The sequence below is a fragment of the Vipera berus genome (genome assembly GCF_964194415.1).
Source record: "Vipera berus genome assembly, chromosome: 1".
NCBI classification, from domain to species: domain Eukaryota; kingdom Metazoa; phylum Chordata; class Lepidosauria; order Squamata; family Viperidae; genus Vipera; species Vipera berus.
Window position 1 is genome coordinate 104449486 of NC_138202.1, and position 12591 is coordinate 104462076.

The 12591-nt window shown below is 38.1% G+C and overlaps 1 protein-coding gene across 1 annotated transcript in view; it reads right to left on the minus strand.

Moving 5' to 3' along the window:
• USH1C (USH1 protein network component harmonin) overlaps positions 1-12591 on the minus strand; it is a 58644-nt gene that overhangs the window by 22602 nt on the left and 23451 nt on the right. Inside the window, exons 13-20 of the mRNA XM_081330183.1 lie at positions 12215-12280; positions 10996-11120; positions 10340-10423; positions 8870-8919; positions 7295-7447; positions 4036-4152; positions 2874-3398; positions 2162-2281 (exon numbers count right to left, since the gene is read on the minus strand). Coding sequence (XP_081186309.1) covers positions 2162-2281; positions 2874-3398; positions 4036-4152; positions 7295-7447; positions 8870-8919; positions 10340-10423; positions 10996-11120; positions 12215-12280 — 1240 coding nt within the window. The remainder of the gene's footprint in view (positions 1-2161; positions 2282-2873; positions 3399-4035; positions 4153-7294; positions 7448-8869; positions 8920-10339; positions 10424-10995; positions 11121-12214; positions 12281-12591) is intronic.

The window sequence follows — 12591 nt, forward strand, 5'->3', positions numbered from 1 at the left end:
AGAGTATGCTAGGAAACCCTATTCTGAGTGCCAAAATCTCATGTTTTACTATGTAGGGTAGGGAGAAGCAGAGTTAACGAGGAATTACGGTACCTAAGCAAACGTATGCACAATGAGAATTTGATATACATTTGAGATGCCTGGAGAAGCTCCCCCTTTGTAACATTTTACAAGATTAAGTAAAATCCACAATTTTCTCAAGTCTTCCCCCTATTATTTCCAAACCCAGGGGAAAAAATATCACCTCATGAAACTAAAGTTTAACAGGACAAAAAACAGTTGGCATCAATGAAAGACTGTTCCCTCCAAGTTGGTCATGTTTAGTTAAGAACTGTGAAAGGCAGCAGGTGAAGAACAGATGGTGTATTTTTCCCTCCCCAGTTATGTTCCTTAGAAGCAATCTACTACAAAGCTAAAAGCTAGAAGAAAACTTCCATTGATCTCAATCAATATCTGAAAAATCTGGAAAATAAATTAAGAATTTATTGTTCCATGAGGCCAGATATAGTAGTATCCATCTTGACAAAGCAAAATATTTCTGATTACAACTGGCAATTGAAAAATGCAAACCAAATACTAACTATAGTAACCTTGAGATGATATTTCATTAATTATTGAAAGCATTCAAATTATTTAGCTGCACTCTTAATTATAAGTGAATGAATTGAATAAAAGGCATCTGAAAGGCTACAATTAGAAATGGTAAACCACAGTCTGATAAATTGGGTGATAATGCTCATTTTTGCAAATTAAAATGATATAATCAGAAGTGTTTTAGTGGGAAACTGATCAATTAATGCTTAGTTTTTAGTCAGCTCTAGTTGCACATTGATTTTATGCTATAATAAATTCTTAAAATGTCAGTTCATTTTAAATATCTTTTCAAATATTTTGTTTCAGAACAGATTTCATGGAAATTGAATTTCTCTTTAATTCGTTTTTTAAATTAGTCTAGACAGGTGAAAATCAGATCCCTATTTCAGTCCAAAAGACAATTGGTCTCTTCAGCTTTGGAAACAGAAGCCAAAAGATAATATACCTAGCACTACATCAGGAGGATAATTTAGATTTTTTTAGTTTACTGGTAGGATAGTCTTAAAGGATATAAAAATGTTATTTCAGCTGTTTATGGATAGAACAAGAAATGGTCTAATTGATAAATATAGAAGACCTTTCATTCTATTTTTATTTTCTATTTTATTTCTATATTCTATTTTATTTTCATTCTACTTTTCTGCTTGCCTAATTCTACACAGATATTAATACTTGATGCTAAATTAAGTATTAAGTAAATTAAGTCTTACAATATAGAAAGCTTAGTTTATTCAGTTTGTATCCTAAGTAAAACTCCAATTGTGTACAGTATCTCTATTCTTACTATACTATTTTCTCAAGAAAACTGGAGGGAATTGTACAGATATGATTGAATGGAAAAACATTTTTATTCTTAGTTCTGCATTTTAAACTTTTGTTTTATAATCTATTTTGCTTGTAGTAACCACAGGGGAGATGATAGGAAGTGGTTTCATATTATGTGTTAGTGGACACACTGAACTTTTGGTGTTAAAAGTTTTTGTGATGATTGGGTGGTGGAAGAAACAATGAAGGATGGCAACACTGGGCTGCTTCTGCCAAGAGGGTGGCAACAGGAGAGACCTAAAGGATTTGGGAAAGCCAGGTGGAAGGGCAGGTCTGCCAGATACCAAGTTTGGAATCTAAGAATGCCAATAATTTTATGACTACAATAGGCTGGTAAGTGACCCTTTTTAAAAACCAATTTCTTTAGTTATTTAATGACAGTCCGTTTGTCCCCTTGTTCCTACGCTAAGCAAGAGTCTGTTCTGTAGCTTCATCCCACCCAGCTGCATTATTCTATAGACTTAAAGAATTCCTGAACCCTTGAAGTTATTTAACATTGGCTACAGAGCAAAAGCATAGTAAAACTAAAAACAAAACATCCACAAGGAGATTATGCAAAAATTCAACCAAATGCTTATTGTGCAAAACAAAAGTGTTTAACATATTTTAATTTTTAAATATCTCTTAATTATTCAGTGCACATTTAAGCTAGAACCACAGCAAGCAAAGTTGGCAGTGATAGTGGGACACAGCTGGTCTCCTATACATTCAAAGCATGCAGAATAAATCAGCATAAACTTACCAGTGCTTCTGATTTGGTTATGGGTCTGACTACAGTATTGTGGTCAGGATGCACCATAACTGGTTTGGACACTATAGGTACAGCTGGATGACGCTGGGCAGGGGTGCCTGGAGTAAATTGCTACAGGGGTTCCAATGTAAGAATGTTACAGAAAGGAAGTGCATATTTTAGGCAGACCAAACACTCTTTTCCGGGTCCCACTAGAGCACACACTTAATAAGACGCTCTGTCCAATCTCACCAGAGAGGTGGATCCCTCAAATAAGTAGGTCCTGTGCCATAACACAGGTGTAAACAGCATCTTTAATTGCCCTCAAAAACTAGTAATCACTGCTGCTTGCTCTGGGTTTGACAATATGGTACTTTCTTTTCTACCCTCCAAATCACATCTGCCAATAAACAACACTGCTCACCCTGAATCGTGGACTAATCTTAAGATATTACCTAGCTCTTCAGGTAATATCAGCTCTTTATCCTGTATAGACAGGATAAAAAAAGTAATATAATTTATAAAAATGCTTCCATGCAGCATACTGGAAAAAATGATGACATGACAGTGAACATAATTAAAATGCACTTATGTAAAGTTATAAAAATGAGAAATACGTTAGAACAGTATCATACAAGGTAAAACACACAGTGGAAAATAGTTTCATATCTTGATAACCTGAAGCAGCCCCACAGAATTGTGAGTGCCACAATCTATCTCATACCTTTGGACTGGAAAGGTAGGTTTGCTTGCCACATTGGGCATTAACTGGACCAATCTTTCTTTCTTTGCAGTTTTTCATTTCCCAGTCATCCAGGGAATCTTCTGCTCCCTCAGGCTGAAAATTGTGGCAGCCAATTTTTTCATCCAAATGAGTGCACTTTGGATAATGGAGAGTGCCAGCAGTCTGCATGGAAGGATGAATGGGTGGTGGAGATGGTGGTAGCAAAGGAGGTGATGGCACATGTGCCCAAGGAGATGGAGAGGGCGATGGAATCCATGAAGGTGAATTGGGTATTGGTGCTGATCCCTTAGCAGCTGGAATATTTGGTGGAGAAAGTGGATAAGCCACTGAGGCTACAGGCACTATATGGGGTAATGGAGGCAGAGGTGCTGGGCGTTTTGAAAGTTTGCCAGTATTATCATTTATGCTGATATCATCAAGGTCAGTGGTATGGAGCTGCAAGCCACCAGCAAACCTTCGCACAGATGTAGCAGAAGCAGAAACAGCAGGACGTATACCTGTTTTCTAGTATAACAGATTTATTTTAATGCAGCACCTGCTTAAAATGACTGAATACAACTCCACTACCAGTACAAAAAAGCAAATAACTAGGCTCAAAAACCCAATGCTGTCAATTCCTATAAAACAATCTTATGGGAGACATTTTGTTTAGTTGTTCCACACCAATAAATAAGAATTTGTATTAAAGGAAACCATTATGTATAAGACAACTCCTAACAAGGCAAACAAAGGTAGCAAAATGGAAAGAAAGTTGCAGCTTTCCATGGGGTAGGATGCAGCCTCCCCTTAATCTATCCTGAAGACAAAACTGAGCTCTGCTTTCTTCTCAGCTAAGGGTCACCTTATCCCATCTCCCCCATCCTTGTAGGTATACAAGGTACAAAATGGAGGGCTACGTGCATCCCATAAGCCAAATTTGAGACCTTTGACCTAGGTCATTCCTAACAATAATGATGGGGGTCTTTACTGAATTAAAATGGATGTGTCTATTTCTACATAAGATCTGAAACATTTTCCCCCATTGTAATTGCCTGATAAAACAAGTGATTTTACTACAGATCACACTGTAAGCTGCATCTTAAAAAACAATTTGTAGGATTACAAAACATATTTTATAGGGTGGATGAGAATCTTATTTTACCTCAGGAGAATCATTCTCCACCGAGGAGATTTGTTCTAAACGTGTCTGACAGAGCTTTTCCACCCAGTGCTGAGTCTTTTCTGATTCTTCTAAATCTTCTCGTTCAGTCTCAGACACCTGAGAGTTGCACCATAATTTTAGAAGAAAATTTAGAGTTTATATTTATAGATTTATATTCAAAGGCACACTTGAAATATATTTCAGCAATAAAATATTGTGTGCGGATCTAAATATTTTTTGCAATTCATCTACTGCAATCTCAGCAAATTCCTGAACATGTCTTCATCCTATGATAAAATTGGCTGATTTACCCACACTGATTCTCAGATTCTAATTGATTCACTTATCTCAATAAGGCTTGATGAAATAAATGGGGTTAACTGTTAACACCTCCCCCACCCACACACTATTTTAAAGGTGATATTAAAGTTTTAGCTCTGTCTATTTCACATATATAAGTCATCCTTGGATCACATTTATCAAATATTGACCACATATATGAGTATAGTCTCCACTGACCATTCTACTATTTCCTGTATTTTATATTATATTTTATGCAGCTAGGGAGAGGACACGAGGCTGGCTCCAGGCGGTTATATCTGCTTCTCTGAGTAAGGGTTATTTCCCCACCGTCTTGAAGGAGGCGGTGGTGAGACCTCTCCTCAAGAAGCCTGCCCTGGACCCAGCTGTTTTGAACAACTTTCGTCCAGTCTCCAACCTTCGCTTTCTTGCGAAGGTTGTTGAGAGTGTGGTGGCGCATCAGCTCCCTCTGGTCCTGGATGAAGCGGATTATCTGGACCCCTACCAATCGGGTTTCAGGCCCGGGTACAGCACGGAGACGGCATTGGTCGCTCTGGTGAATGATCTCTGGAGGGCGCGGGATAGGGGATATTCCTCTGTCCTAGTCCTATTAGACCTCTCAGCGGCTTTCGATACCATCGACCATGGTATCTTGCTGCGGCGTCTCAGGGGATTGGGAGTGGGAGGCACAGTTCTTCAGTGGTTCTCCTCCTATCTCCTGGGACGCTCGCAGTCGGTGTTGGCAGGGGGGCAGAGATCGACCCCTAGGTCTCTCGTTTGTGGAGTTCCTCAGGGGTCGGTTCTCTCGCCTCTCTTGTTCAACATCTATATGAAACCGCTGGGTGAGATCATTCGTGGTTTTGGAGTTGGGTATCATCAGTATGCAGATGATACCCAACTTTTCTTTTCGACCCCAAACCACCCCAGTGATGCCCTCGCCGTGATGTCCCGTTGCCTGGAGGCGGTTCGGGTCTGGATGGGGAGGAACAGACTTCAACTCAACCCTGACAAGACTGAGTGGCTGTGCATTCCGGCATCCCGGGACATTCAAAATGTTCCATCTCTTTCTATGGGGGGTGAGCTCTTACCCCCCGTGGATAGGGCTCGCAACTTGGGAGTCCTCCTAGATTCACGGCTTACCCTGGAAGATCATATAGTGGCCGTGACTAGGGGGGCTTTCGCCCAGGTTCGCCTGGTGCGCCAGTTGCGGCCCTATCTGAACCGGGATGCCCTGTGTACGGTCACTCATGCGCTTGTGACCTCTCGCCTTGACTACTGTAATGCTCTCTACATGGGGCTTCCCTTGAAGACCACTCGGAGGCTCCAACTGGTACAGAATGCGGCCGCGAGAGTTGTCTTGGGAGTTTCCCGGTGCTCCCATGTTACACCTTTGCTCCGCGAGCTGCATTGGTTACCAGTTGTCTTTCGGGTGAGGTTCAAGGTGTTGGTTACGATCTTTAAGTCCCTACATGGCATGGGTCCGGGATACCTCAGGGACCACCTGCTGCCGGCATCGATTCCCCTCCGCCCTGTGCGTTCCCACAGAGAGGGCCTCCTCAGGGTGCCGCCAGTCAGGGAATGCCGACTGGTGGCCCCCAGGGGGAGGGCCTTCTCTGTGGGCGCTCCGGCATTATGGAATCAACTGCCGGTGGAGCTCCGGATGGCACCAGACCTCCGAACTTTCCGTCGGGGCCTGAAGACCCACCTGTTTGAAATAGCTGGTCTGGCCTGATGGGGGATTATGGGTTTTTAATTGTTTTTTAAATTTGTATTACTGTTTTAATTGGGCATGGGTTTAATCCTTTTTTAATTTTTGTATTGTCTTTTTTATATATGCCCTGTGAACCGCCCTGAGTCCCTACCAAGGAGAAGGGCGGTATATAAATCAAATAAACTATAACTATAACTATAACTATATTTCAAGTGTCAAATGCAAGAACAAGGATTATCCAATTCTGCAAGCATTTATTCCTAGAGAACATAAAAGCATGACTAGTTAAGTCTGCTCACTTATTCTTTACGTTTGGAGATAACCCATGCTATTATATGTGGAAAAAGCAATATCAGTTTGAAGTGTATAAGAAAGGCACAGGGGAATCTATTTTCAGAATAGAATATATATGGGTGTCATGTTCACACAGAATGGCTGACTTATTTAATAAGCTGTCCCTCAAATTAATGGTCATCGATTCATACAATACACTAATGAATGGTTGTTAGGAGGAAGACCAGGAGACAGTCACTACATTTTTCTTGGCTGAACAAACCAAAATCTCTGGAATGGTACAATCACATTTGGTGGCATCATGTCAGATATGGAGGGATTTGCTATTCTACTCTTTTGTACCTCTTTTTATCTCAAGTAGCAACAGGTAGGTGCGTGTGAAAACTGAAATGGTAATGGTGACTTCCTATAGCAGCCCTGATTTTCCTAAATGTCTCCTTCATTCATATGGACACAGGATGACTGTTGGAAAGAGGGAAAAGCAATGCTTGCTGATTTTCCTATTCATTTGAACATCTGGAGAGTTTTACTCCCTATTGTCATGGAATATCTCCAGTTTACCAAAGTCTTTTGATATACAACACCGAAAAAATTGTACCATGTTATTCTATACATCCACTCGCAAGTATGGAAAGATGTGTTAGTCTTCCAATAAATCTAAACGCCAAATCAAATACATTTCAGAACCACATTACTTTAATCATCTAAGGAATTGGTTCACCTTTACATATAGAGTTTGAATTATACTGTGACATTATGTTGATAATCTACAGCTTTTAACTCATGTTCTTCATGCTTTGATAGCTAAGTCAGGTTAGTTAATATTCAACCTCAATAATGCATTTAAGTATACACATGTTCAAATATAAGTCCATCTCTAAATACCCAGGAGCATGCATGTTTTTCACTCTTTTCATATGGGAAACAAAAGTATACAGATCACAAAGAACATACCTCTTGAACCAGTCGGCTGATTTTCAACTGCTTTTCTCTTTCCAAATTCTCTTCTTTTTCCTTGAGAAGTTTTAGCTCAAATTCCAGTTGCATTTTGCTTTTTTTCTGTTCACTAAGACTGTCACTTTTTGCTTTTTTTCTTTCTTTACCTTTCTGGATTGTTGTTATATTAATATTGATTATGCATGTATATTACTAATGTGCCAGAGTTTCTCCTAGATAACTGTGACACAATCATCCAGTTACTACAGCAAGGCATAAAAACCAACCTCATAATGAGTAAAATGAGCATGAAATTACCAAGTATGGAGGGAAAGCTAGAGATAGCGAGATTCAGGCAGAATGCTTCTCCTTCATGCATACCTGTGTAAATTTCCCTCTACACTGATTTGAAAAAATTATCTCAAAGATCTAGTTTTGCATGCTTTTAAAAAACAGGACCTCATATAAGTAATGGAAGCATTCTGTCAGGCAATATAATGCACAATGCAAAATGATAAAGCCATAAATTGCACAAAGATCAAAACCAAAATTAAACAACACGCCAAAACCCTTCAGTGGCAAACAGACTACTTATTTGGAATTTCACTGAATACTTAAATGTCTCAGTTTGTTAATCTTAATATGAGTTAATAAAAGCCATTGTTTTTAATGCTTAATGGAATTAGCTTTCTGGGAAGCAATGTCTATGATCTTAAAGAGGAAAAAAATATTTGCAGAGATAAGCCACTTAGCGTCAGATGACTGAAATGGCATAAGCCAATAGGGTTTAATTCCAAATAAGAGTATCTGCATTATTTACAGTTCTGCACACCACAAAGCAGAAATTATTTGTGTAGCTATAAAGTATAAAAAGGTAAAGGTTCCCCCGCACATGTGTGCTAGTTGTTTCTGACTCTAGGGGCCGGTGCTCATCTCCGTTTCAAAGCCGAAGAGCCAGCGCTTGTCCGAGGACGTCTCCGTGGTCATGTGGCTGGCATGACTAGACGCCAAAGGCGCACGGAACGCTGTTACCTTCCCACCATAGTGGTCCCTATTTTTCTACTTGCATGTTTACGTGCTTTCGAACTGCTAGGTTGGCAGAAGCTGGGACAAGTAACAGGCACTCACTCTGTTACACGGCACTCGTGATTCGACCCGCCAAACTGCCGACCTTCTGATCGACAAGCTCAGCGTCCTAACCCACTGAGCCACCGCATCCCTTAGCTATAAAGTATACTAGATACTAAGTTAATGGGTTTTTATTCACACAGAGGAGTGCTCCAGCCTGCCCTCCTTTAACATCCCATTGCATTATTAAAAACCTATTCTTGAGGACTAAGATTCTGCCAATTAATGTGGGAGAAAGACAGGGAAGGAAGTGAGGGAATAATTGTCTCTGTTTGGGGACAGGCACCTATGCAAGGACAGAAATGCTTTTCTACACAACAGGTCTTGATACAAGTTATTCTAATATATGCAGACCCTTCCTTCCTTTCATGCTTATCAAGAGATAAGTTTGACTACAGGAAAATGCATATGGGTTCAGATGCAATGATCACAGCAAACTTTTCAAAATGTTTAGTATTTTTCTACCTTGCGAATAGTAGGAAATTTTCCCTCATACCGATAAAACCATCCAAAAGCTATATGTATGCAAAGGAGAACAATGAGTTATAGATATTTATATCAGCATATTACAACATATAACTCACATAAAAGGATGAAAATGATAGCAATAGAAACAGAGTACATTTTTGTCTTAATTTTGAAACAGCTATAAATAATAGGCAGAAGTCTCTTCTTCAGATTATGATAATTCTAGCCACTTCACTTTCATAACCACTTTGTACACAAGTAACTTTCATTTTTGTTCACTTTCATGACTATTTTGATACATGTGCTATATTCCAATTATCATAACGTAATTTTTTAGAAGCATAGTGCATGATACTCTCGAACTAAAAGCTTCACTAGTTATATCGATACAGAGCATTTGTTTAGAGTTGCTTTCAGCTGGTGTACAGAGAAATTATACCTACTGGAACTTTGTTCCCAATAATATATAAAATACTAATTTTGAAAATTAAAAGAAATATGATCTTAGAATGGGATGATAACCCAACATGCTTCATTCCATCAATAGTAGGAAAAATTCAACTGTTATTTTTCCACACAAAATTGCACTGAATATTCATTTGTTTTTTAATGGAAAAATACATGAACTTGTCATATCATTGATGATATGGAAAAGAATTATTATTTATCCAGAATGTATATTAAGGTTATTGGTATTTTACCAGTTTTAAACAAGCTCAATACAAAAATGCTACTTTTTTCAAAGTTAAAATGGTATTTATACAATATAAAGCATGGGTGTAATATAGTAAGACATCTCCATGTGTTCAAATATCTTCCAACCCTTTTAAGACCACACTATAGTATATGTCTTCAGTTTTAGATGTTCAGCTTATAATTAAATTACAGTTTCATACTTGGCTAGTTACTTGGATATAAAGAAAAAAGGCTGGTATTTATTCCTTGGATAACAGGACCAAAATCAAACTTGTTAATTAGGAAGAATATCTAATTTTTGTTTTTTCCCCAGAATTTTTTTTGATAGCACTCAAAAGCTCGTTTTTAAGTAGAATTAGTCGAATAAAACCTTTCATTTTTACAAGTTCTTCCTAGCTTCTGTGGGTCTTTTTTATTATGATTTACAGTAATTGTTAAAGGAAATTAAGGAAATTAAGTAGAAGGATACAGACAAAAGGCACTGTCTTATTTTCTAATGATATAAATCACTTCATTTGTACTATTCCTTGATCCCAGCTCTGTTTTCATAACATACAAAGATCTCATGCATGGTCATTTCATGCTTTCCTCTTGGGTTGAAAAATCATACAAAGTTATGTTGGCTAGCACAGCAAATGAATATGAATGCTTTTCTTAATGTGAGAATTACAGGAAATCCCAAAGAGTGTAGTGCACTCCAATTTTAAGAGTGACTGTCAGCAAGAGGGACAGTGCAGGCAGTAAGAAAATCAAGAGAAGTCAAGGTGCTACAGCAAACCTGTTGGCTTTCCTTCAGCTTCAATCCAGTTGTATCATTTGATGTGGACTGATCAAATGCAGTTTCCTCTACATCTACTTGAGAAAGAAAGGAAGAAAGAAAGAAAGAAGAAATGACAATTCTTTGGCAGGAGGGTGGTTCTCATGAAAGAATTAAAATCAAAAAGTCTGTGAAGAAAGAAAGCATATCTAGGAATAAGAATGAGTTCTGTATTCTTACATGCTTTAGGTCTATAAACTGGTGCTCTGCTCTGGGTGGCCAAGCAGTGATACTATAAACTGATCTGAAATACCAACCATTTATGTGTCCTAAGAATATTACAATAGCAGTTAAAATGAGTCTACTGTATGTACCTGGACCCAGAAATATGGATTTCTGGAAATTATTTCCTATTGAAAAGAAATAGGAGCAATCATTCTTCCTTTGTTCATTGTATTTTTTTGTTTTCCTCTGGAAAATCCTTCACAATGCATAGTATTTAATCAAAGCAACAGAGAGTGAGAGAGAAGAACAATCAATAACTGCTCTAGAGATTCACTTCCCCAGCTCCAATCTCTGGCTTCTCCCTGTGCCTACGGTTTGAAAAATGCACTGTGCTGGAATTAATGAAACATATTTCTTACACATAAGAATAAAACTTCTTACTTACATCGATGTTTAGGACGAGGTGGAGAATGTACTTCTGCAACTACAGTTTTGGCAGCCTTTTGTGGCTCTTTATGACCCCAGTCCTCCTCCCACTGCTTTTTGAATTTCTCTTCCTCTGCCTTTATCCTGGAAAAGAGGAAAATATTGTTCCTTTAGAGAGAGCAGGGCCATCTTAGTCTAGACTTAAGATTAAATATAGTCTAGACTTAGATATTAGTCAGTCTCTGGACAAGAAACCAAATGGAAGCATTCTTTGTTTTACAGTAAACTACCAGAAGATTTTACTGAGAACAGTCCCTCATTTCCATCTCAGATCCAATCTTGGTAAAGTTGCTCTACCAAGATAAATTCCCATAAATTCTCAGAAGAGGCTTTCTGCAGTGCAGAGAATGTTAGACTGCAGTGAAAATCACAGTCCTGTAATTTGAGATGAAGAACGATCCCACATGTCCCTCTACAGAGCAGCTTAGGATCTATAGAATTCGCCAAAGGTAGATATTTCCTAAGCACATTTCCTTACTCTGCCAAGATCCCAATGTGGATCCAACATACTCAGGAGACTAATTTATGAAGAGAGAAAAATATATGTGGCTGACATTTTCTTCCTCAAAACTAATCATTACTGTGAAACGTCTGTCACAGTAGTGCCACAATTCTGCAGAGGGCATTTTTAAAATGGATTATAGTGTCTGGGAAAGAAAACTTTACCTTTCTCTTTTCTCCTTCCCCTTAAACAATTCTTATATCTATAATTATACCTATTTACCCAATTTTAATCCATTTTAATTAATTTTGAAAAGCATTGCTTTTTACACCATTATTACTCTGATGGGAAATTCAAAAGATTTATTATTATAATTGAGGTGGGGATCATGAGCCACAACTGACATGGATTGGAATTGTCCCTTTCCTGCTATACTGCACCATTTGAAAAGTGGTAGAGGGCATGTATGATAATCTAGTCTTTAATCAAACAATTATTGACCTGTCAGGAAGAAATACTATAGGTAGTTCAAACAGATAGTTCTACCACTGGGGGTTGGAAAGAGGCTGATTCTTGTATATCTGTCATTTAAGTAAAAAGTTTTAGAAGTGAGCAATAAACTTGAATTGATCCTAGATGCTTTTTGTCAATCACAAATGACAAAATATAGGCAAAATATAGTCATGTGGACAACATAATACAAGAGGCAAAGGCATGCATGAAAGAATGACTTAACTGTTCAATTTCTTTACGATATCGTTCTTCTTCTTCAGTAGCCTTCTGTGCAATCTCCATTTTCCGCCTAGAAATATATACCCCAAATGAAACTAATGAATGATATAATGTATAAAGTCACAATTTGTAGACAGCTTGTTCTATTGTTTGATGGATCATAACATTATACCCTGAGATAGTTAGCTATATAAGAAATGCAACACTTATCTACCCACTAAGAAGCTTAAGCTTTATTCCTTCTTATTCTTTCTGATTAACAAAGGTGAGTAACTAGTAGGATTGATAAACATTTTAATGTGGGCATTATTTACCAACATCCTTTTATGATTTGAAAGTCATTGAAGGTGAACTATGGAAGCCTAATGTTTAATGTGGCTA